At 44.7% G+C, this 26,784-nt stretch overlaps 1 protein-coding gene across 1 annotated transcript in view; it reads left to right on the top strand.

Annotated features, from left to right (window-relative positions):
• The first annotated feature begins 315 nt into the window (after positions 1–315).
• Positions 316–26,784, top strand: part of LOC143806868 (mucin-2-like) — a 373,557-nt gene continuing 347,088 nt past the window's right edge. Inside the window, exons 1-2 of the mRNA XM_077287848.1 lie at positions 316–423; positions 25,426–25,524. Of these exons, the coding sequence (XP_077143963.1) occupies positions 363–423; positions 25,426–25,524 (160 nt within the window). The 5' untranslated portion in view covers positions 316–362. The remainder of the gene's footprint in view (positions 424–25,425; positions 25,525–26,784) is intronic.

Genomic DNA, 26,784 nt, shown 5'->3' with positions numbered 1-26,784 from the left:
TAGAAATATTAAATATTAAGATATAGTTCTGGAGAAATATTAAATTCTGTAAACTTTGTTTTTCAATTCCTTTTAATGTACTAATGAGTTAATAAAAATGAGTTAATATTCAGGTGGATCTGTTGGAAGCATATGCTTGCCAAGAAATTTGACATTTTACAAATATAGCGGAAACTCTAATCTTCTATATATTATTTCATATATTACTGGAAGCAACAGATCAGATTCTAATCTCCACCCTTTATCTTGCTTTTAGATGGAAGTAAGCCAGTTTTATTCTTATAAAGCCTTGGCTTGAGTACAGAAGAAGGGAGATTCCTTTCTGGAAGTCTCAGAAGTGCACACAGTTGCCTTTATCCACGATGAAGTATCAGATTGCGATATGGATTTTCATTATGGGAATCAACTTTTCATTAAATAAAGGTAAATCAAAACTGCTTTTCTAATATATAGCACCTATAATTTTATTTATTTTGTTATTAGATAGTGTATATGGATATAAAGAGAAATTGAAAGCAAATACAGACTTAATTACCGTATGTTGGCAACATTTTTTTTATAATTCATATTACATGTACAGTTAACCAATCATTCTTAATTTAAATTATCAGCATAACTGTCAGGATAAATAAGTTTGAGGCATCAACACATTATCAAGTATTTAAAAGACTTATAGTCCTTAATATAATAATGAAACTTGTTAGGACATTGTAACCCCTTCACGGACATGTACGTCATCAGTTGTGTCCCTGCCTTTGTTGCGGACTCACACGCTGAGCCGGATCTTTCCCCACAATTGATGGATGATTTCAGCTTTACTCCTTTTTTATATCTTTTTTTTTATTTTTCTTACCATGTTTTTAATTACACAGTAATTATTATGTTTTAGCATTTTCCCATTTATGCTGAAGCCCAGTCCTCATAGACCCTTCTTTAATTCGCTGTGTAAAATTGCCATTAAAAAAATAAGGGGGATATTGGTGGACAGAAAATGTCACTTCAGTGATCAGTGCAAAGGTGAGTAAACTTATGGGATGCATCAAAAGATGCATAGCTGCTTATGCTTATGACAATAACATAATTTTGCCGCTACATAAGTCCGATTCCACATAAAATATTGATTTTAGTGAATAAGAAGGAAATGACAGATCTAGAATGGGTGCAGGCAGGCTGGTGGGCCACCACCCTCTTATATGAGCAGTACTTGGTACAATATACTTGAATCACTATGTACAGACAAAGGCAGCATCTTATTCATGTAACAATCTACTCCGTTCATCGTTATATAAATTTGCGATTGAGGATATTGTCACATTTATGTGTAGCTGAAAAGTGCGGCCACGGAGTTGGTTACTGGTGGATCCTTGGCACCCCAGTCAGAAACACTTGGTGCAGAGAAGAGCAGCCAAGGTTATTTAGGAAATAGGTGGACTAGAAAACCAAGACAGGTTGTCAAACTTGTTTTTTTTTTCCATTGAGAAAAAACAGTTGGCTCATGAGATCTTTGTAATATTATTTTTTAAATCCTAGACCAGTGATTTTAACAAGAGGGCAACCTAGAGAAATGGAGGTTTCATGATGAGAATAGAATTATATTTTTTACCAAAAGAGCAATCCGACTATGGATTTCTCTGTTACACTATGCTACGATGATTAATTCCTTAACCAAAGGTCAAGAAGGATCTGGATGTTTTTTCTTTAATTATAATATTAAAAGTTATTAGTACTCGATTCTGTAGAGTTGATTTTAATCCTCTTGGGATTTATTCTGATTGTATATTTATTGTAAGGGAATATTTTTTCTTAATAGAAGGCAATTAGCAACTGGCTTATGAGGCTTTTTTCCTTCCTCTTGATCAGAATGACGAGGTAATAGGTTGGATGAGATGAACTTTTTAAAATCTGATCAATTCTGTATCTTTGTCACACTGTTGTGAAAAACTAACACAACATATGGCTTAGTCTAATTTCTATAAGCTGGAAACATCAAAGGAAAAAAATATATTAAGTCTGATTCACAAAACCAACACAGGTGAGCTGCACTTACCGTATTTTCCGGCGTATAAGACGACTGGACGTATAAGACGACCCCCCAACTTTTCCAGTTAAAATATTAAATCTTCTTAAAAGTCAGGGGTCTTCTTATACGCCGTATGTCGTCTTATAGGGCCGGTGACTAATGTGCCTTTTGGGTGGGAGTGGTCCCGATGATGACGAGGGGGCGTCTCACAGTAAAGTGTGAGTGGACTATCCCCCATTACCTCATCGTAGCGCTGAAGCGTGGGGTCTTTGCTGGGAGCGGCGGCTCCTCTTTGTGCAGCGTGGGTGCTGTGGGGCGGCGGCTCCTCTTCTGCAGTGTGGGGCCTCTGTGCTGTGGGGCGGCGGCGGCGTATTTTCATGCAGTCAGTCGGGGCTCCTCCGGCATCTTCTTAAAGCCCGGAGGCCCCGCCGGCAGCTCCATTGCTACGATGTGGTGGCCTCCGGGAAAATGGCCGCTAGTGGCGGCGCATGCTCAGATTCAGATCTCGTCCCGAGGTCTCGGCAGACAAGATCTGAATCTGAGCAGCGGCCATTTTCCCGGAGGCAGCTCCATTGCTGCGATGCGGTGGCCTCCGGGAAAATGGCCGCTGGGGGCGGCGCATGCTCAGATTCAGATCTCGTCCCGAGATCTGAATCTGAGCAGCGGCCATTTTCCCGGAGGCCACTGCATCATAGCAATGGAGCTGCCAGCGGGGCCTCCGGGCTTTAAGGAGATTCCGGAGGAGCCCCGACTGACTGCATGAAGATACGCCGCCGCCGCCCCACAGCACAGAGGCCCCACACTGCAGAAGAGGAGCTGCCGCCCCACAGCACAGCACCCACGCGGCACAAAGAGGAGCAGCAGCCGCCGCTCCCAGCACAGAGACCCCATGCTGCAGCGCTACGATGAGGTAATGGGGGATACTCCACGCACTTTCCTGTGAGACGCCCCCTCGTCGTCATCAGGACCACTCCCCCCCTCACCCACCATATACACCCGGCGTACAAGACGATACCCGGCGTATAAGATGACCCCCGACTTTTAAGAAGATTTTCAGGGGTTAAAAAGTCGTCTTATACGCCGGAAAATACGGTACATGCTTTGGAGCAATCCCTTGTTCTAATTTTCTTAACTTCTTAAATGCCACATCTAAAGCATACTGTGCTTGGAAGCAAGTACAAACATCGGACAGCACCCTATTTTGGCTAAATTACTCAGAAAACCTTAAGAGCTTGTGCACACATTGCAGATTTGGTGAGTTTGGGGGGCATTTTTGTCATGCAGATTTGATATCAAAACCTGAAGCAATCCTGATGCCAGCAAAGTGAATGAGAAACCTTTAGTGTCATACACATGTTCAGTATTTTTAACTTGCAGATTTGGTGCCTGAAAATAACCTGCAGCATGTCCATTCTCTGTGCGTTTTTGTCCTGTGTTTTTCACCATTGACCTCAATCAAATCAGTCAAAAAATGCAAGACAAAAGGGCATCAAAAACTTTTTTGCAGCTGCGCTTTTCCTGCCAAGGAATGCAGAAATGGAGGATAACTTTCCGCATTCAATTAACTTGAACGTGTGCGCATAGCCTGACAAAGTTTTTTTCTCTCTTTTTGTTTAAAAAGGTCATGTAAAATGATCAAGTCATTATCTGTGACTTCATTGCATTTTTATTAACCATTAGGGCAGGTTTACTAATGCCGTCTGAAGTTTAAACAACTAAGAATTTGAGTATATGTGCCAGTTGCTTGTGCTAGATAATAATTTAACTTTAGAAACATTTAGACTCTGTTTTCTAACGTTATACTACTTGTTGACAGGTCTAGGACAAATTGATTGGAATTTCTTATTCCCACCTTTTTAGACCAGAAAATTTGGAAAAATGTATGCAAATTGTCCAAAACACCTAATTAATATGGCACACAACAATGTGAGCCTGCTTTCTGGTGGATTCTATACTGTACATTTGCTGCAGTGTGTACCTGTGTGCTTTGTGTTGCATTTTTCTGATTTCATTTTCAATATCATATGTTATATGATAAGTAGATTGCGTCATTAAGAGATTGCTCATACAATCGCATGCAAATCATATAAATAATTGCATTCATTTTCTTTAAAGCAATGGGATGCAGTGCAGGGGACCGAATGTAACTCACACGAGACACGAGGCAGGGACAGTCAATGAACAATTCAATTCTTTCGAATGCAAGTTTCAAGTTCCTTATCTTGTTTTCCCCATCACAAGCCACATCACCCAGCTAATTCACTTTAGGCCTGAACTTTTAGCTTGAAAAGGCCTCGGAGGTCACTGTCGTAATATATGAAAAGATCTGAAAGCATAATTAGGGATATTAACCCCTTCACGATCCATCCTGTTTTGACTTTCCTGACCTGACCAATTTTCCAATTATGACTGGTGTGAGTGTCACTTTACAAGGTAATAACTCTGGAGAGCTTCAATATATCACAGTGATTCTGAAAATGTTTTTTTTGTTAAACGTGGTGTTAGGGGTCGAGTTTCCCCCTCTGCACAGGGGGAATCTCGGGCCATCTCCGCTGCGGTCTCCCATTCTTCTCCTGCCACAGTGGAGCCTGCTCAGCGGAGACGTCGGTCCCAGCGTCTCGCTCAGGCTGACTCTGTACAAAGAGTTACTGCTGCTTCTCCTGCTTCTGCCATTGAAGCCAGTGTTGGGCAGCGGCGAGCAGACGCTTCTGGGACTAAGTCCTGCTTTTCCCGTTCTGAGCATGCCCATGGTAAGATCTCTCAGTGGAGATCGAGGGTCACATGTTCAGATACTGCAGTCTAATCTATTGGTCCTTCTAGGAAGGTCCTGTAGGTGCGCAGGCTCTGTAGCAGTCTCTCATTGGTCTTCCTAGGAAGGTCCTGTACGTGCTGCAACTATGTAAGGCTAGCATGGCCGCACGGCCATGCGCTAGTGTCTTTCTAAAGTTATGTGCTTTGCGCCAGTGTGGTCATGTGAGTGTGTGTTCAGGGACCCGGCTGAAATAAGCCCTTAGAATGCTGGCACCTCCGGCGAGGAGTTATGTGTGCATGCATGACCACTGACTGCTCTCTTTTGGGTAGTTAGCCCGTGCCTCTGTGAAGTCAAACAGGACACAGAGCTTTGCTTTCTCGGCTACTCTGTGAAACTAACAGAGCTAGTTCATACCGCCATATAGTGCCATGGTTTACTAGCAGCAGGTTCTCCTGCACGGTGGACCCCGGGCTGCGAACGCATCTACTTCAATAAAACATTTATATTTACTCAGTGCGTTCCGCTAGCCCTAACAGTACACTAGTGCCAGGGTCTGGCTAGTAAATGGCGGACGATCAGCATCTACAGCGGTACGTCCAGCAGCTGGAGGGTAGGTTGGCGGCTCTAGAGCGTACAACCTCAGCTGTGGACGTCACTGCTGTCGCTGTTCAGGCTGCGAGTGTAGCTGCAGCCAGTTTGTCCACTGCCACTCCTGCTCCATCTTTATCCCGTCCCGCTTCCAGACAAGTTTGCTGGTGATAGTAAGCTATGTCGGGGATTCGTGAGCCAGTGCTACATACATCTCAAGCTTCTGGCTGCACATTTCCCTACGGAACGGGCAAAAGTGGGCTTCATTATATCTCTTTTGTCGGGCAGGGCGTTGGAGTGGGCAACACCGCTTTGGGAGTGTGATGATCGTGTGGTACAGAATGCTCCTCTCTTCTTGGACGCTCTGAGGCAGGTCTTTTTGGGACCACGTGTCACCCACGATACCGCGCTCCAATTGTTGGCAAATACTCAGGGATCGTCCATGGTCAGCCAGTTTGCCATCCAAATCCGGACTCTAGCCTCTGAGATAGAATGGCCTGATAAAGTCCTTATTCCGGTGTTTTGGAAAGGTCTGGCAGATCATGTAAAGGACGCCTTAGCCACCAGGGAGATTCCCGCCACACTGGAAGAGCTCATTTCCATCTCTACCCGCATCGATCTCCATTTTAACGAGCGGAGGTTGGAGCGGATCCAGTGTAGGCAGAGGTTTCGGCTGGCTCCCACCTTTGCCAAGCCTCTAGAATCTCCTGTTCTGGCGTCCGACTCCCATGAGGCCATGGAGGTTTCTCGAGCGGGACCTAGGTCTCAGACCGCACGAGTTCCGGTGGTGTGTAAAAATTGCCAACAACTGGGACATTATGCTAATCAATGTCCACGGCGGTCGGGAAAACGATTGCACCTAGTGACCATAGGAGGGGGTTCACTAGACTCAGCGGCATTTTCCTCCAAGTTGTCCTTTAAAGGGACAATCTTCTTAGGCTCATCCACTCATACAGTTTAGCTTTGTGTGGATTCTGGAGCAGAGGGAAATTTCATGTCCTCTGCTTTTGCTTTGCGCCACATAATACCTCTGGTAATGCTTGCTAAACCAGTAACAGTTAGAGTGGTGAATGGGTCAACACTTCCATTACAAATCACACATCAGACTGTCCCTTTCATGTTAGCCATGTCTCAGTCCCATCAGGAGATAATTTCCCTTCTTGTTCTTCCCAAGGGAATGGATGAGATTCTGTTGGGGATACCCTGGCTCCGTTGCCACTCCCCACATATTGAGTGGACCTCAGGAAGGATATTGGGTTGGAGTGAAGCTTGTAAGGGCAGATGTGTGAAAGAGTGCGTTCAGGTTTCCACCACTGAGATACCCGCAGATCTCTCTTCTCTTCCCAAATGCTATTGGTCATATGCAGACATCTTCTCCAAAAAGGCTGCGGAGACCCTTCCGCCTCACCGTCCCTATGACTGTCCTTTTGATCTCTTGCCTGGAGCAGAACCTCCTCGGGGACGTGTCTATCCCCTCTCCCTCCCGGAAATGGAGGCTATGTCCCAATACATCCAGGAGAATTTGGCAAGAAGGTTCATTAGGAAGTCAGTGTCACCTGCAGGGGCGGGGTTCTTCTTCATGCAGAAGAAGAATGGAGAGTTACGTCCTTGCATATATTATAGGGGTCTTAACGCCATCACCGTAAAAAATAAGTACCCGCTGCCCCTCATTTCTGAGCTTTTTGATAGGCTTCGGGGAGCAAGGGTATTTACCAAATTAGATCTGCGGGGTGCGTATAACCTGATTCGCATCCGTGAGGGGGACGAATGGAAGACGGCGTTTAACACCAGAGATGGGCACTATGAGTATCTGGTGATGCCCTTCGGGCTCTGTTATGCCCCAGCCGTCTTCCAAGACTTTGTCAACGACATCTTCCAGGATATGCTCTCCACCTCGGTCATAGTCTACCTGGATGATATTCTCATCTTCTCTCCAGATATTGACTCCCACCGGAGAGATGTTGGCAGAGTCTTCGACCTCTTACAGGCAAATTCTCTTTATGCAAAGTTGGAGAAGTGTATGTTTGAGCAGGAATCTTTACCTTTCCTGGGCTATATCATCTCAGCCCAGGGATTGGCTATGGATCCTGCCAAACTACAGGCTGTGATGGACTGGCAAGAACTCCATTCTCTTAAAGCGGTGCAGCGCTTTATGGGGTTCATTAATTATTATCGCCAGTTCATTCCGCACTTCTCAACTTTGGTAGCTCCCTTGCTAGCCCTCACCAAGAAGGGAGCAAATCCCAAATTATGGTCTGAAGAGGTCTCCAGGTCCTTTTCTTCTATTAAATCTCATTTTGCTAGCGCTCCCATCCTACATCGTCCTGATGTTGATAAGCCATTCATAATGGAGGTGGATGCCTCTTCCGTTGGTGCAGGAGCAGTCCTCTTCCAAAAGGATGCTCAAGGTCAGAAGCATCCGTGCTTCTTCTTCTCCAAGACCTTCACACCAGCGGAAAGGAATTATTCCATCGGGGACAGGGAGTTGCTGGTGATGAAGTTGGCTTTCTCGGAGTGGAGACATCTCTTGGAGGGGGCTCGTTTTCCCTTTCAAGTCTTCACGGACCACAAAAACTGGTTATATTTGCAAACAGCCCAGCGGCTAAATTCTCGCCAGGCCAGATGGTCCTTGTTCTTCTCCTGGTTCCACTTCACCCTCCATTATCTCGCTGGGGAGAGGAACATTCGTGCTGACAACCTCTCTCGCTCTGTTGTGTCATCTGAGGAGGAGGAAGGAGAGCCTCGGCTTATTGTCCCTTTGGAGAGCCTGAGAACCGTAGCTCCGGTTTCACTAGAGTCTGTGCCTCCGGGCAAGACTTTTGTGCCCATTAATTTGCGACCGGAGGTTCTCTCTTGGGCTCATTCGTCCAGGGTGGGTGGACACTTTGGGACAAAGAGGACATCTGAGCTGCTGGCGAGGATGTACTGGTGGCCACATATGGTTCAAGATGTCAGAGAGTATATTCAGGCGTGTGTCTCCTGCGCCAAAAATAAGTCTCCTCAAAAACGGCCAGCTGGGCTACTCTATCCCTTGCCGGTGGCAGACAGGCCCTGGAAGATGGTCGGGATGGACTTTGTAGTGGGTTTGCCCAAGTCTCGTGGCTGTACCATCATTTGGGTCATCACCGATTATTTTTCGAAAATGGTGCATTTGGTGCCGCTACCACGGTTACCTTCTGCACGGGCTTTGGCAGCGTTGTTCATAAAACACATCTTGCGCCTACACGGTATGCCGGACAAAATTGTCAGTATCCGGGGTCCCCAGTTTGCATCTCGGTTCTGGAGAGAGCTTTGTCGTCTTCTCAGCATTGAGTTAAATCTCTCCTCTGCATATCATCCCGAGACGAATTGGTTGGTAGAGAGGGCCAACCAGACCCTGGTCACATATCTGCGACATTTTGTCTCTGCTAGGCAGGATGACTGGGCATCCTTGCTATCATGGGCGGAGTTTACACTGAACAATGCCGTCGCTGACTCCACTGGACAAACCCCATTCCTCCTCAACTATGGTCAGCATCCGTGGGTACCTGTGCCTATGCCCGTATCTTCCGCCGACTCCAGGGTGGCAGACTGGGCTGTGGAGGCACGGGATATTTGGGACCGCACTCAGGATGCCATTTGGGCTTCCAAGGAGAGAATGAGGTCCTCCGCCAATTCACATTGGCGTCCTGCTCCGACCTTTGCTCCTGGCGACTTGGTGTGGCTCTCCGCCCGTAAAATCAGGCTGGGAGTTGAGTCCACTAAGTTTGCACCTCACTACTTGGGTCCTTTCAAAGTCCTCGAGCAGGTTAACCCTGTGGTCTATCGTTTAGCCCTTCCGCCACGCCTGGGTATCACCGACACCTTTCATGTGTCCCTCTTGAAACCCGTATACATGTCCCGGTTTTCCGAGTCATCTGCTGGGACATCGGGTTCGTCTACGGACGATTACGAGGTGAATGCTATTTTGGAGTGCAAGGTGGTACGTTGCAAAACATTTTATTTGGTGGACTGGAAGGGTTATGGCCCTGAGGGCAGGTCCTGGGAGCCTGCTGAGCACATTCGGGCTCCGTAGCTCATTGCTGCCTTTGAGCGTAGCGAGGTCAAAGGAAGGGGGGCCCTAGGAGGGGGGGTAATGTTAGGGGTCGAGTTTCCCCCTCTGCACAGGGGGAATCTCGAGCCATCTCCGCTGCGGTCTCCCATTCTTCTCCTGCTGCAGTGGAGCCTGCTCAGCGGAGACGTCGGTCCCAGCGTCTCGCTCATGCTGACTCTGTACAAAGAGTTACTGCTGCTTCTCCTGCTTCTGCCATTGAAGCCAGTGTTGGGCAGCGGCGAGCAGACGCTTCTGGGACTAAGTCCTGCTTTTCCCGTTCTGAGCATGCCCAGGGTAAGATCTCTCAGTGGAGATCGAGGGTCACATGATCAGATAATAAGCCCTTAGAATGCTGGCACCTCCGGCGAGGAGTTATGTGTGCATGCATGACCACTGACTGCTCTCTTTTGGGTAGTTAGCCTGTGCTTCTGTGAAGTCAAACAGGACACAGAGCTTTGCTTTCTCGGCTACTCTGTGAAACTAACAGAGCTAGTTCATACCGCCATATAGTGCCATGGTTTACTAGCAGCAGGTTCTCCTGCACGGTGGACCCCGGGCTGCGAACGCATCTACTTCAATAAAACATTTATATTTACTCAGTGCGTTCCGCTAGCCCTAACAGTACACTAGTGCCAGGGTCTGGCTAGTAAATGGCGGACGATCAGCATCTACAGCGGTACGTCCAGCAGCTGGAGGGTAGGTTGGCGGCTCTAGAGCGTACAACCTCAGCTGTGGACGTCACTGCTGTCGCTGTTCAGGCTGCGAGTGTAGCTGCAGCCAGTTTGTCCACTGCCACTCCTGCTCCATCTTTATCCCGTCCCGCTTCCAGACAAGTTTGCTGGTGATAGTAAGCTATGTCAGGGATTCGTGAGCCAGTGCTACATACATCTCAAGCTTCTGGCTGCACATTTCCCTACGGAACGGGCAAAAGTGGGCTTCATTATATCTCTTTTGTCGGGCAGGGCGTTGGAGTGGGCAACGCCGCTTTGGGAGTGTGATGATCGTGTGGTACAGAATGCTCCTCTCTTCTTGGACGCTCTGAAATTAACAGAGCTAGTTCATACCGCCATATAGTGCCGCGGTTTACTAGCAGCAGGTTCTCCTGCACGGTGGACCCCGGGCTGCGAACGCATCTACTTCAATAAAACATTTATATTTACTCGGTACGTTCCGCTAGCCCTAACATGTGGTACTTCATATTAGTTGTAAATTTAGTTTAACATGATTTATCTTTTTTTATGAAAATATCATAATTTGACAAAAAAATGTTTGTTTTTTTATTTTCAAACTTTAAATTGTTCTGCCCTTAAACCACTTTAACATTGTGATTGGTGATCCCCTCTCCTCATCAAACTCACCATTTATCTCTAATCTCCTCCTTCAGCCTTTTATAATTTACTAACTCTCCTACACATAAAGACAGAAATACACTGGAAATAATCTCTCTGCTCAGTGCATAATTTTACCAACTCCCCATCCCTGCTCTCTGACAACAATCTTCTTCTATTCTCTGACAAGAATTGTCACCCTCTGGAGGCACCCCCACTTTTCACTCTTATAGAAATATACACACTATTAACACGTAGAAACTTATGAAGAATTTGCAGTCATCATTGGCCCCTATATCCTCCCTTTCGTGTCCTGACTCTGCACTGAAATATTATAATGGTACATTGCAGAGTGCCATGGATGAAGCTGCACTTAGTATTAGTGATGAGATGAGCGAATGTAGCGCCCCCACTGCCTCAGGGCCGAGGGGTACCCGGTACCGGGCCTCTGAGTCTCTGCTCTGGGATTGTCACGGTGGCTAGACCCGGTCCGTGACCCTGCTGAGGGGCGTACAATGAAGGTGGTGGTATGGGATGTCGTTATGGTGTGGTGAAGTGCCGGTCGCGGTAAATAACGAGGACACCAGGTTGCAGTCTCTTTACCTCTTTACTGAAGGCTTCAGGGTCCTCAGTCCGGAATACGGTTAACCAGGCTGCGCAAGTCCGGCCGGTCCGATGGCATCTCCAGAGTTCCCTTTGCAGGTGGAAATCTGTGCCTACCTTCTAGCGCTTGTGTATTGCGGTCCTCCCCTGCTGTGCTCACGGGATAGTCCCCACAACTGTTGTGTCTGTTTCTCGTGTTCCCTCACAACTCGATTCTGATGTTCTTCCACGTCCCCCAGATCTTATGGTTAGGACGCACCCGTATGACGGGGAGGCTCGGAGCTCTTCCGGGACTCTAGCATCGCCCCACTCCTGTTGTTACCCCCCTGTGTCTTCCTAGGTCAATTGGGTGAGACAGCCCGCCTATAACTGACTGTCCTGCCGTAGGTTTGAAGTTTGGCCTGGAGCTCTATACTTCCTCGGCGTTCCGGCCACCGGTTATGCGCCTCAATAGGATGTTGCCTCGTCTTACAGCACGACTCCTACTGGTATTCTCCTTGTTGCGTTGATCTCGTTTCTCACTCAGCACAATAAACCTCGCTTCTTGTCCTTTCTTGGGGTACCGCCGCTATATCGTGCAGGCGCGGTCCCGTAACGTTCTCTCTGGTTGCTAGGCCTCTGTCAGGATCCCACCCCTGACAGGGACCCCTCTGAGTCTCTCCCCGCAACACCCCCTGCCACAGGGTTTTGCCTGTTCGATTCCCAGTCAGCTTTCTGATCTAACTTCCTGCCTAACCCCCAGTTTTACCAGATTGTGAGGAGTGGCCTAATACATAGAACCCTTAGCTCCCCCTGGAGGCCAGACTGTGAAGTGTATTGGTGTCTGTGATACCTGGTCAGATGAACTCCTTCAGTGCCATCAGACGTACCATAGCCCCCCTTAGCGGCGGAGCAACAGTACTGCAACGACCAGGACTCTGGGGCGCTGCACTCCCCCCCCGGTTAAATCCAGTACTCCTGGACTGGGAAGAAAACAACAATACATGTCAGCAAAAAGACATAGAATTTTGAAAATGCAAGTACAAGTAAACTTTTTAACAGAGCTTCCCTTTATGGGAGGTGAGGACACTTGAACGTTACAAACATGGTTAAATACTTTAAATAACATACTATAAATACTTTTCTTACCCAACCGGGTATTCTACTAAGTGCAACATTTTTGAACAATAATTTAACATTGCCTTTAAGGACGTACTCGCTGAATCCACTAAAGACCTTCTTATAAAACATTATAAGGCTAATCAACTTTTCTGCATTCTCCTTCTTTACATCTGCAGGACCGCCTGTCCTAACTGCTCCAGGCCTACTGCCTCTCCTTTCTGTTACAGGACCGCCCCTTTCCGCCCGGGCCTACTGCCTTTCTACTACTATACACGGTATAGAACTTATCATCCATCTTTTAGTTCGGATTACTGAGCCAGCTCTGTATGGCTCCAAGGAGGACTCAGTGACTAACCCCGTACGGGTTCACTTTCTGTCCTCATTCTTCTATCAACATCATTAAACATTTCTCACAATCAACTAGTTAGCTACATTTAACTTCTTCTTTCAAAACATTATTGCCATTTAACCATCTTAAGGCAACACGGTCCATAAGTGCAATATGTGAACATTCCCTTTAAGAGGGGACCAAGTCTCTATGAGGTAGTGCAACTTCTCAAGCTGCAAGTCTGTTCGCAGTAAGGACTCCGGTGCTGGTTCCAAAACCAGTGTCTTCGCAAAGAGTCCTTTCCTTGTGTAAAACCAGTAGAGAGCACCTTTAAGAAGGTGCAAACTATGTACAAAAAGTTTGTAATCATGCATTGTTCATGATTCAGCAGTTCTTTCAATGATGAATAAACAGGAAACAAAAACAAAAAGCAGAAGAAGGGATCCCGGGTAAACAAAGGGATCCCTTTAAGAGTTAACCCTAGTCGGGTTGTAGCAGCAAAACATCAGAAGGACAAACAGTTAACTATATACATATGATGAAGCATTCTTGCTTACTCAGTTTGTGGCTGTGCAGGAAGCGGTCTCTGATCTGCGGCCGATGCGGTGTCAGTACCGGTAGTTGATCTCTCAGGTGCCGTCAGATCACCCGGTGTCTGGATCTGAAGGCTAACCCTGTTTGCAAGTTTGGTAGCCGCCACAAGGCGGATGGTGGTGATAGTAACAAGATCTGTCAAGCCCGGATCAGTCGTGGTTGGGGCAACAGGTGACGCCCCTTCAGGCTCACAGCGTTGGACGTTCCGAGCGCACCATCCTTGCGCACTCCGGTGGCGGGTGTAGATCACCTGATTCCCCCTTGGCAATGGGTCACCATATTGGTTGCAGCAGGGAGTTTTCACGTTGTAACTAGTAACGAGGACATCAGTCGGTAGTCCTGGTTCCTGTATGGAGCCCCAACCCCTTTTCGGTTGAAGGCCAGCACCGTTCCCCGCTTTACCACGTCTTTCCTGCCGTGCGCAGGCTTTGGGTGTCGTACTGTTAGCGGATCAGTCTGTTCAGCCTCTTTTCGGTTTTTCCAATGTAGGATCAGACATTGTTTGTATTGTTCCCAAGTGAGCACAGCAAGGGTGAGGCCGTCCCCCCGAGCTCCATCCGGCTCAGTCCAGGGGGTGTCCCACTGGAGGATCACCCCGTCTGGGCCCACGTCTATGGGTTCTCCCATCTTGGTTGGTAGTGGAGGTACCAGCTTCCCCATCGCGTCGGGGGTGAGGATCACCCGCTCAACCGAGAAGAGGCAGTTACTGTTGGGATGAGGAGCGGTCGCGGGAGCGGGATCGGGCAGGGGAGCAGAATTAGCCGGGGGAGTAGGGGCGCCCTCCATACCTGCGCCTGATGTGATTCCACCGATGTCGTTCCGTTCCGTTGACAAGGACACTGGAATCGGCTGCAGCCCGGACCGCGGCTCCTCCAGGATGGCCTCTCGATGTGGCTCTGCTCTCCATGGCTCCGTGGTCGGGATAGGTAGGCTCGGCTCCTCCGCCGGCGGTTCCAAGGAGTTCAGACCCATCCGCTGTGGTGGAAGTGGATCCGCCTCTGGCGGGTGAGGGCAAGCCGGAATCGCTTCGCTGTCGCTCGGGCACTTGCTGTTCATCATCGCTGTCCGGCATTCGGCGGCAACGCATGCACCTGGCTCCGCCATTTCTCCGAGGTCGAGCTCCCTCTTCACCTCGTTCCCGCCGTTGCAAATCAGGGGGCGGTTCTCCTCTGCTGCTGGGCAGGTCGTCATCTCGCAGCAGAAGTCGGAGGGGGCAGTCGCTACTTTTGGCGCCGCTTCGGTGGTCTCCTCCCATGGCACGCCCTCCTTCTTCCTCTGCGCTCCCTGTGGTGCTGCAATGGCGGCGGGTTTTGGTGGGAACTTGTGGCGGCAAGTGGCAATACACAGTCTTTGCGATAAGTCACAGTCCAAGTATAATAAATCACAGTTCCAAGGCACACATGACCTGATTCTTCAGGCTTAAGTAGATCCTGTTCGTGACGCCAAGTTTTAGCGCCCCCACTGCCGCAGGGCCGAGGGGTACCCAGTACCGGGCCTCTGAATCCTCTTTCAACACCCTCATTACCTCACTGTCCAACAATCCTAAAGATCTCTTTGATATTTTTCATTCCCTCATTCATTCCCTCATTAATCCAAGATTACATGCCTCGACAACCCACCTCAGCACTGACGATCTGGCCAATTATTTCAAAGAAAAAAATTGACCATTTCAGACAAGAAATTTTCTCCCAATCCCTTCATAGCATGTACAGGTCTACCTCCACCACTGCATCTATCTCACTCTCTGTCTTTGAACTAGTCACAGAAGAAGAAATGATCAGGCCCTTTGTTTCTTCTGACCCTACTAGTTGCACCAGTGACCCTATTCCCTGACATCTCCTCCATTTCCCTAGCTGTCACCACTCACCTAGCTAAAATATTTAACCTCTCTCTCTCATCTGGTATCGTTTCCTACTCATTTCAACATGTCAGCATACATCCATTATTTAAAAAAACATCCCTTGACCAAAACTTCTCTCATGTCTAAACTTCTGGAGCACTTGGTCCACTCCAGTTTAATACCCTTTCTCTCAGATAACTCTCTACTTGACCCTCTACAATCTGGTTTCCACTCTTTACACTCTACTGAAACTGCCTTCACTAAAGTCTCTAATGATCAACTAACAACAAAATCTAATTGTCACTACACTATGCTGACCATTTTGTTAGGAACAATATCCCTTTTGAAGAGACTTTAAGGGGCCTGTGTGACAAAAATACCTAAATCTGATACCATTTTAAAAACTAAACCCCTCAAAGTTCTGAAAACCACAGTTAAAAAGTTTGTTAATCCTTAGGGGCTTCACCAGAATTTAAGTAAGGTAGAAGGAAAAAATAAAATGTTTACTTTTTCCCACAAAAATATTTATTTAGGCCCAAATTTTGCATTTTCAAAAGTGTAACAAAAGAAAATGAACCACACAGTGTGTTGTGCAGTTTCTTCTGAGTACGCCAATACCCCATATGTAGTGTAAAACGACTTTCTGAGTACACGTTAAGACTTGGAAGGGAAGTAGCACCCTTCAACTTTTGGAGTGCAAAATTGGCTGGAATAAATAGTGGATGCCATGTCATGTTTGCAGGGCGACTGACTTGGAAACCTTTCCACAAGTGACCCCATTTTGGAAACTACATCTGTATCTGTTCTGGAGGTGTGGTGTGCACCTTGAACCCACAGGTGCCTCACAGAATTTTGTAACTTTGAGCCATGAAAATAAAAAAATTGCATAATTCTTTCAAAAATGTTGCTTTAGCCACTAATTATTCATTTTCTCAAGGGTAACAGGAGAAAATGGATAATACAATTTCTCCCGAGTACACACATATGTGGTAGAAAACTATTGTTTTGGAGGACAGAAAGGCTCAGAAGAGAATGAGCGTCATTTGACTTTTGGAGCACAAATTTGACTGGAAAAGATAGTGGATGCCATGTCGCATTTGCAGAGCCCCGGATGTGCCTAAACATTGGAAACTCTCCACATTTTGAAAACTACACTCCTCAGGGAACTTCTCTAATGGTATGGTGAGCACCTTGAACCCACATGTCATCACACAATTTTAGAAGGTTGAGCCATGTAAATGAAAAAAAATCTATTTTTTCCTCAAAAATGTTGCTTTACCCCCAGATTTTTTCTTTTCACAAGAGCAACAGGAACAATGGACCCCAAAATATGTTGTGTGATTTCTCCTGAGTACGCCGATACCTTACATGTAGTGGAAAACTACTGTTGGTAGGCACAACAGGGCTCGGAAGGGAAGGATCACCAATTGAATTCTGGAGAACAATTTTGGATGCAATAGAATGCAGATGCCATGTCACATTTCAAGATCCCTTGACATGCCAAAACAGTAGAAACCCCCACAAGTGACTTCATTTTGGAAACAAATATCTCTTGCTTAATTCATCTATGGGTGTAATGAGCATTTGTAACCCTCTGGCAATTCACAGAATTGTATAACTTTGGGCTGAGTAAATGGAAAATTACATTTTTTTCCACTAAAATGTTGCTTTAGCCCTAAGTTTTCAATTTTCAAAAGGGATAATAGGAGAAAATGGACCATACAATTTGGTACGCAATTTCTTTTGTGTATGTCAATACTCCATGCGTCTTCAAAAACTACTTTTGATACGCAGTGGAAATCTCAGAAGTGAAGGCGTACCATATTGGAGTTAAGATTTTGCTGGAATGGTTTCAGGGTGCCAAGCCACATTAACCTTTTTCTGACCTCGGATGGGATAGTGCGTCCGAGGTTAGATACCGCACTTTGATGCAGGGCTCCGGCGGTGAGCCCGCATCAAAGCCGGGACATGTCAGCTGTTTTGAACAGCTGGCATGTGCCCGCAATAGCGGCGGGTGAAATCACCCGCCGCTATTAACTAGTTAAATGCTGCTGTCAAACGCTGACAGTGGCATTTATCCGGCGCTTCCGGCCGGGCGGCCGGAAATGAGCGCATCGCCGACCCCCATCACTCTATCGGGGGTCAGCGATGCTTCTGCAGTGCAACCATAGAGGACCTTGAGACCTCTATGGTTACTGATGCTTGGTAGCTGTGAGCGCCACCCTGTGGTCGGCGCTCATAGCACACCTGCATTTCTGCTGCATAGCAGCGATCTAATGATCGCTGCTATGCAGCAGAGCCGATCGCGTTGTGCCAGCTTCTAGCCTCCTATGGAGGCTATTGAAGCATGGCAAAAGTAAAAAAAAAGTAAAAAAATTGTGAAAAAAATAAAAAATATATAAAAGTTTAAATCACCCCCCTATCGCCCCATTCAAAATAAATCAATTAAAAAAAAATCAAACCTACACATATTTGATATTGCCGCGTTCAGAATCGCCCGATCTATCGATATAAAAAGCATTAACCTGATCGCTAAACAACGTAGCGAGAAAAATATTCGAAACGCCAGAATTACGTTTTTTTGGTCGCCGCGACATTGCATTAAAATGCAATAACGGGCGCTCAAAAGAACGTATCTGCACCAAAATGCTATCATTAAAAATGCTAGCTCAGCACGCAAAAAATAAGCCTTCACCCGACCCCAGATCATGAAAACTGGAGATGCTACAGGTATTGGAAAATGGCGCAAATTTTTTTTTTTTTTTAGCAAAGTTTGGAATTTTTTTCACCACTTAGCTAAAAAATAACCTAGTCATGTTAGGTGTCTATGAACTCATAATGACCTGGAGAATCATAGTGGCAGGTCAGTTTTAGCATTTAGTGAACCTAGTAAAAAAGCCAATCAAAAAACAAGTGTAGGATTGCACTTTTTTTGCAATTTCACCGCACTTGGAATTTTTTTTCCCGTTTTCTAGTACATGACATGCTAAAATCAATGATGTCGCTCAAAAGTACAACTCGTCCCGCAAAAAATAAGCCCTCACATGGCCATATTGACGGAAAAATAAAAAAGTTATGGCTCTGGGAGCTAAAAATGAACACGGAAAAACGGAAAATCCCAAGGTCATAAAGGGGTTAAAAGAGACCCTGAGGTGTCAGAACAGCAGAACTCCTGCAAAAATGACCCCATTTTGCAAACTACAGCTACTAAATTTTATACCATTGGGTTGTGAAGAAGAAAAATATTACAATTTTGCCACAACATTTTTTGTTTCAACCCCAGATTTTACATTTTTACATGGTGAAATGAGCAAAACTGGCAACAAAATTTATCACACATTTGCATCACAGGCATTCCAGAACAGATACCAAATCTTGAATAATAATGATGAACTCCCGTCAACTAGTGGGATGGAAATTAGTAACTCAAATAGTGTTTGTAATCCCCAAATTAGGAAATCAAAAACCCCTAAGAAATGTGCGAGAAAAACTGCAAGATCAAATGCAGATACTCACAACATTGGGCCAATTTTACAAAAAAATAAATATCGTCATCACCCTTTTTTTCATTTGGGCCAAAAAAGACAAGAAAAAGGGGATGTAGGGGCGGGAAATTTGCCCCAAAAAAGAGGAAACAAAAAGAACTAGAGAAAGGAACAGACCAACTACAACAGACAATTTTTAATCTTAGTAAACATACTCAAAGCACAAAAGAAATTTCCCTTCTCAATAAAGAACTCAAATATGCCCCAAACACGAAATTCGACAAGTTTCAGGCCTTCATTGGCATTAAGCTATTCATGAGACAACTGGCCATTAAAAAACATTTCATGAAAAATAAGGGTACAACTAGTAATGGCACTACTTCTCCTCCTCCGAGATCGGACTTTTTTTCCCATACTTCCCTGAGGGTTAAATCCAACTTTAACCCAATTCAGGAGTATTCAGAATTGTTTGAAGCATTTAAAAAAAATGTAATTAGAGACATCAAAAAAATCTCTAATAAAAGATGTTCAAAATTCAAAAATAATTTGACTAACGTGGAACGCATGGCGATCAAACAGCTACAAGATAATAAGGAAATAATAATACGACCAGCTGATAAAGGAGGAGGTATTGTTATTCTTAATTCTACAGATTATGCAAAAGAATCAGCACGTTTATTGGGGGACAGACAAACGTACAGCCTCCTATCGGAAGATCCAACTGACACCTATATCCAAGAAATGAAAACCCTGATAAAACAGGGCCTCGAGCAGGGAATTCTCAATAAGCGAGAATCAGAGTTCATTAATATAGAACATCCCAGGATCCCATACTTTTATTATCTCCCCAAAATATACAAAAGTCTAACCCACCCCCCTGGTCGACCTATTATATCTGGGGTGGGGTGCCTAACAGCTAATATGTCCAGATATGTTGACTGCCATTTACAAAAGCTTGTGCCCATGCTCCCCTCATATTTGAAGGATAGTACACATCTATTGAGGATCCTGGAGGGTGTGGAATGGCAGGATCATTATATTCTAGGTACACTGGACATTACATCCCTATATACAGTTATCCAACACGACAAGGGGTGTGAAGCCACGAAATTCTTTTTGGAAAGACAGGGGGATATCCCAAAGGAACAAGTCTTGTTCATTTTAGACTGTATGAGATTCATTTTAACTCATAACTATTTTAAACATGATATGCACTACTACTCCCAGCAGTGGGGTACTGCTATGGGTACCAGGTTCGCACCTAGTTATGCAAACCTCTATGTTGGGGAGTGGGAGCACCGCACAATTTATTGTGCGGGCTCCCTGCGTGCGAACCTGGTACTCTGGCAACGTTTAATCGATGACATTGTTTTTATCTGGTCTGGTGGTCCTCATTTATTGTTGGATTTTATTACTAATTTAAATAAAAATTTATATTTTTTAAATTTTACTGCTACCACCAGTACCGTTTCTATTGACTTTTTGGATCTTACTATATTTATTGAGAATGGCAAAATTTGCACAAAAACTTTTCACAAACCCACGGATGTAAATAACTACATATCCTTAGGCAGTTGTCACTTTCCTAGTTGGCTCATAAATGTGCCCAAGAGTCAATTCATACGTGCACATAGGAATTGCTCTAGGGCACAAGATTTCGATCAGGAGGCCGATATTCTTACTGAGAAATTTATACAGAAGGGGTATTGCCACAGCTCTCTATCTAATACAAAGGAGATAATCAGTGGGATACCTAGATCCCAACTTCTGAAAGATAAAATTAAAACAGATAAACAATCTCCATTTGAAATGGTCCCTATTACCACACAGTTCAATGCAAATACCCATCTTCTTAGGAGGATAGTAAATAAGCATTGGGACATTTTAAAAGAAGACAAGATCATAGGAGAGACGATCCCCGATCGCCCAGTATTTATTTACAGAAGAGCCAATAATTTGGGTAATAAAATAGCCCCTACAGTACCACATCTTCATCGGGATAAACAGTATCCTTTTTTCTGTAAACAGCCAGGTTTCTACCCGTGTCGGAGATGTAAACCCTGCAGACTACTAAATACAAAAAAACAACTCTTATTTTCCAACTCTACCAGGGACTGGCAAATCAGGGATTATATATCCTGTAATACAGTAGGGGTTATTTATGCCATAAGGTGCCCTTGCGACAAGATTTATGTAGGGAGGACCAAGCGTTCCCTGCATGTAAGGATAAATGAACATCTGAGAAATATCAATAAAAAATTCCAAGGCCACCCTTTATCTAAACATTTTCTAACCCATCATGGGGGCTCATTTAGGGACACTTTGGTTACAGGCCTGAAAGTGGTACACAGGAGCTGGAGAAAAGGAGATTACATTAAACAGATGTCCAGAGAAGAGACTAAAATGATATTCGAATTGGACACTCTAGCTCCGAGGGGTCTCAACAGCGAGATAGAGCTTTTTGCCTTTAATTGATATTAGTGAGGGGTGAGCGCTATAGTCTATTTAAAGTATGGGACTGCTACCACGGACCATCCCTGAGGAAGGAACGCGGCAGTTCCGAAATGCGTTGGATTTGCTTTCCTTAGCCGAGTCACGTGTTTACTCACGTGCTCGTGACGTCACGGTAGGTCCTGCTTCGGCGGAGAACCTAACGGCTCTATTAGCGCTCACTCATCACATGCGGTAGGCAAGCTTGGGGCGTTTTGCTACCGGCCGGGGCAGCGCATACAGCCTGCCTACCTGAAGATCTTATACTGGACAGTCGGCGAAAAAAGCTGAACGGAAGATTCCTCATCACCGCTGCGGACCATTGAGGTAATGGTGTAGTATCCTAAAATCGTTACACATTTGACCTATGTACATTAGCTTTGCAGTTTTGTGTCCGGTAAGATAACGTTCTGGGACAGAACCTAATTCGGGGTACTCATCTAGCGCAGGTATTTTATTATTTATTATCCTCAAATGCAAACTTTAGTTTTCTTTTTTACATACTATATCAGGGGTCTCAAACTCAGCTGGGTATGTGGGAAAAATTTGAATTTGGGGGGCCGCATTCTTTGAAGGACAAAGCAACACTTTATTTCAGTAGAATGTGTGGCTCTGGACGCACATTCAATTCAAATGTATTGCCGCATAGAGACATACAATATAAGACATACGCAGAGTAATATAAATGCAAGTCGCCGGCCAATCAGAGGCCAGCAGCTGACATCTGCAAGCTGGCGCATGACAGCAGAGGTGTATTTAGGTTTTCTGCCACCAGGGGCAAGATCTCAGTTTAGTGCTTTTCGCCCCTCAAGCACATATGGGACATGTACACTTAGTCACGTGCCGACAAGCTACTCTTCCTAATTCAATGTTCAGTGAAAAAACAGAGAGGCAGGAAGAGAAGCTCGTTGCCACGTGAACATAAGTAGGAAAATCGCATTAGTGACGCAGCCATGTGATGACTGCTGGAACCTGCATAGCTGAACCATGACAGTGAGGGTATTATACACTATTAGTATTGGCTACAGAGCATCATTTTATAATTAAAGGGCTCATCTAGGTTAGAGATGAAAGTCTTCAGTCACTATAAGCGACTGCAGCTTCTGAATTCTCACAGTGCAAACACTGCTTACTTTTAGGATTCTCCTTTGCACAAGTATCTGATTTGTATACTTCTGGCCACCTTCCATCTAGACTTGTCTGGCCTTGCTCAATTCATTTTCATTGAGTGAGGCCATGCAGGTCTAGTCAGCATGTGACTGTATATATGAAAATCACCGGCACAAGAGAATCCTGAAAGCGTGCAGTGCACACTGTGAGAATTCATAAGTCTGCGGTCACAAAGAATGACTGCAGACTCATCACAAACTTGGAAAACCCCTTTAATGGTGCTTCTAACAAATACAAATATGAGAATTAGTCAGTATCACAAAAAAAATTGCAACCAGGTTCCTTATAGATGATGTTGTCTCTGGAGTCATTCTCTTTCTTTTCTTCTTCATCTTGTTCAGACGCCAGGATAAGTTTTCTCATCCACAACTCGTCTCTGCAGACTTACATCTTCCATTGGTTCAAATCCTACCAAGGACAACATCTGCAAGGAGTTTGTATGTTCTTCTCGTGTTTGCTTGGGTTTCCTCTGGGTTCTCCGGTTTCCTCCCACACTCCAAAGACATACTGATAGGGAATTTAGATTGGGAGCCCCATTGGGGACAGAGATGAAAATGTGTGCAAACTGTAAAGTGCTGTGGATTATGTTAGCGCTATATAAAAATAAAGATTATTATTATTATTATTATTATTATTATTATTATCTTCACCTGTCTCCTGCAGCACATCCCCACATGAGGCCCTTAAAGATAGCAGTGTCTTTATAATGCTCCTGAATAAAAATATCTGCCCTACACTGAATAAATAATTGGCCAGTTACACTAAATATCATCACAGTAACTCTTCTTCAAGCCCGTTACATTAAGTCTCACCCAAACACAGTAAACCCCCCAGGCAGTAAATGCCGCCAGGACATACATTTCTCCCCCACATACACAGCAAATACCTCACCCATGGCAGTAAATACCTCCAGATGCAGTAAATAACTCACCCACACTCTAAATACCTCCCCATGGCAGTAAATACCCCCCACGCAGTAAATACTTTGCCCACACAGTAAATACCTCCCCCATGGCAGGAAATACCCTCACACACGGTAAATGCCCCCACAGAGTAATTACCAACACACAGTAATACCTCTCACACAACGTAAATACCCCCCACACACACAGAGTAATGCTAACACACAGTAATACCCACATATGCAGTAATACCCCCACACAGTAAAGACAACACACAGTAATAACCCCCCCCCCAATCTTCAGTGTTTTTAGCTCCACTAATGTGGAGCACTTCCCACCAATGTGAGCCTCAGGGTAACGGCAAGTGACATCAGCAGCACCTTATTTATTCTCATTGGCATATTTAGTAGTGCTCCCCACACTACAGACCTGATCATGCTGCTGGAGTCACTCTGACCCAGAGGTCAGAGCTTCAATTGTACTTGCACCTGAAAGACATGAGTACAATTTATTACTGGGAACTGGCGCGCTGCAGCTTCTCTGTACTGGCTGTCAGCTTGACAGCTGGCACAGAGAAATACCAACTCCCATTCCTCGGGGCAGCAGTTCAGCTGATATAAAATGCTGCCATCGGGCAGGGATCACCAAGGGGTCTACAGTGCCTGCAAGCCATGTGAAGCAGCCTCAGGGGCTGCATGTGGCTCGTGGGCCTTATGTTTGAGACCCCTGGATTAGAGGTCATCTAGAAATTAATGATCTGGTCACTTATGGTTGCCAAACCTATAATTCCTACTTTTTATTGAATTGTTTTTCTTGAAGCTTACATGGCATTTATTATTGAACTTCAACCAGGATAAATAAAGTATAAAATACAGGAATATTGATCTGATGTTGATTGATCATCATTTGAAGTCTCAGCCTGGTCTTTGTCATCTTCTATATCAAACTTTATACCCTGTTTTTCCTGACCCTAGATTGTGACAAGACAAATGTTTAATGCAAAAATGGAAGCTGACTGCACTGTGAGAATGAAAAGCCTTGGGATACCAAAACGGTTTTTATTAGCACCAACACATTTTAGCACCAGACCGGTGCCTTTCGTAAGGTGTTAAAACCTAGTCAATTCTTTAGACATTATATGGCATTGTCAGCAAACAACAGGACAGGAGATTTATTAAGCTAAATATGCCAAAAAATGTATAGTTATTATGAGATTTAGATGCTTTATGTTCCTTGTACAACAAGGCGGATTGGCCTTGTTGAAAGGGGCATCACTTAGATGAAAAGGGCTTGACTTGGTGTTCAACACTGTGTGACAAAATGTGGCAAAATGCTGGCACAAAGTAAAGATATATATCTTTGTACCATGTTAGCCAGTAGATAGACTGGCACAAGGTAATTCATCTAGTAGATTTAAACTTAAAGGGAACCTGTCACCTCAAATAGGCAGGATATGTAAATGCCTTTTTTCTTGTCCGATGGGCGGCGTTTCGTCTTAATTTCTCCACCCCATCCATCCCTGTTGTCCGCAATTTGTTCGTGTATTAGACAACTTGGCATCCATAGTTTGCGCGTGTGCAAAGCAATCTTCACCCGTGCACGCGCAGTATGCTTTGCCCAACTGTGGGCAAAGCTGAAAAGCATTACTGCGCATGCGCCCGCGCACTATGTCCCGGAAGTATTTTGCTGTGTTCTGGGACATAGTGCGTTGGTGCATATGCAGTAATGCTTTTCAGCTTTGCCCGCAGTTGGGCAAAGCATACTGCACGTGCGCGAGCTAAGATTGCATTGCGCACGCGCGAACTATGGAGGACAAGTACTCTAATTCACGAACATATTGCGGACAACAGGGACGGATGGGGTGGAGAAATCAAGATGAAACGCTGCCCATCGGACTGGAAAAAAGGCATTTACATATCCCGCCAATTTGTGGTGACAGGTTCCCTTTAATATACTTACACTATACAGACTAAAACTCTGTCATATATCCATAACAGCATCTGACCTAAAAGCTTTTCATTATTATTATTATTCAAGTATGAATGTAGACAGTGCCATGCATTTTTCACATTTCTTAGCACATTTTTTACTATTTTGAAGTGTTTTTATTCATTTTTTTTACTATGAAACAATTTTGATTTTAATTTTATAGACCCTCAACGACATTGCTACCTAGCGGAAAATGAACATGCAAGTGATGAATATATACCAAAATATAGAGGCCAGAGAAGTTTATCCAAATATAGTCAAGGTAAGAACAAGAAACCTCAAAACATAACTGACTCACTAAAGCTATGTTCAGAAGGGTAACCTTGCCACTGAAAAAGTGAAAGAGTGATGCTTGTTTTGCTCAAGTGTTGATTTTTTAATCCCAATGGTGAAAACAAAGACCAATGATCGTCCAACCAGGTCTTTATCAAATTTATCTTGATCATATAGAGACCGGTACAGACATGCTGTTTGACTCTGTTTCTACATTTTTGGCAATGCATCATTCTTCTGGCATAAATCATATACAGTCCAGTTGATCATTTTCTTCCTTTAGGCTATGTAGACATTGGCATCGGAAGTGGCAATATTTTATCTTGTAAAATGTCAGACACCATAACAGGAATGAGTAAGACTGCTTACTGCAGTGTCGACGGGGTCATGTCGACCACGTCAATTTTTCTTTTGTGTGCACTATATTTTTGTTTGAAAAAGAAAAAGAAAAGGAAAATCCAGTTCTGTTTAGCCGGACTCCAATTTTTTTCTATTAGCCATAACAGGAAGATTATGATCACCATTTCAGTCCATGGTTCTATTAGGTTCCTCAAAATTCTTCAATGCAACAGCTACTGCACTGCCTTAAATTTAATGATCTTATCCTGTGAAGGAGCAAAACAACAGAAATAAAAAATGCAGATTTGAACTCAGCCTAACATTAACCTCAAAATTTGGAATGTCCTTGCTTGGATTGATTTAAAAAAAAAAAAAAAAATTGTAACACTTTTTCAAAGCAAAGTAAAAGATAGTTCATTGCAGAAATTACATTCCTAGATTTCAGAATATGAACTACCTACAGTAGTAAATAAATCCATTTCATATTGGCTGTATAATAATTTTTAAAAGTTTAAACTTAGTGTCAACCCACCTAGTGTAATTCTGCTGTTATGCTGAATCCCCACTCACCTTGCGTGATTGAAAAGTCCCTGCATGTCCCCCCCAATGCTGTGGCTGCTAAAGACTCATAGTGTTTAGTACAAGCTGCAGCTGACAGTCTACCTAGAAATATTGAATACATTTGATCTAATGAGCCAGACTGATTTTAATATGAGGATTATACATTCCCTACTTGAATTTTCATAGTAGGTATAGCAGAAACATTAGGTATAAAAGACCTACCCAGTGTTCTTTTGATTCCTTCTCAGAATTTTTACCCAGTTTATTAAGTTCTGTTAAGAAAAGGCTCCTTTTTGTTCTCTGGTTGACATTGCCTGACTGGCCAACCCCGCAGCAGGAATCCTTTCTC

The sequence above is a fragment of the Ranitomeya variabilis genome, chromosome 2, assembly GCF_051348905.1.
Source record: "Ranitomeya variabilis isolate aRanVar5 chromosome 2, aRanVar5.hap1, whole genome shotgun sequence".
NCBI classification, from domain to species: domain Eukaryota; kingdom Metazoa; phylum Chordata; class Amphibia; order Anura; family Dendrobatidae; genus Ranitomeya; species Ranitomeya variabilis.
This window is presented reverse-complemented; position numbering and strand designations above follow the sequence as displayed.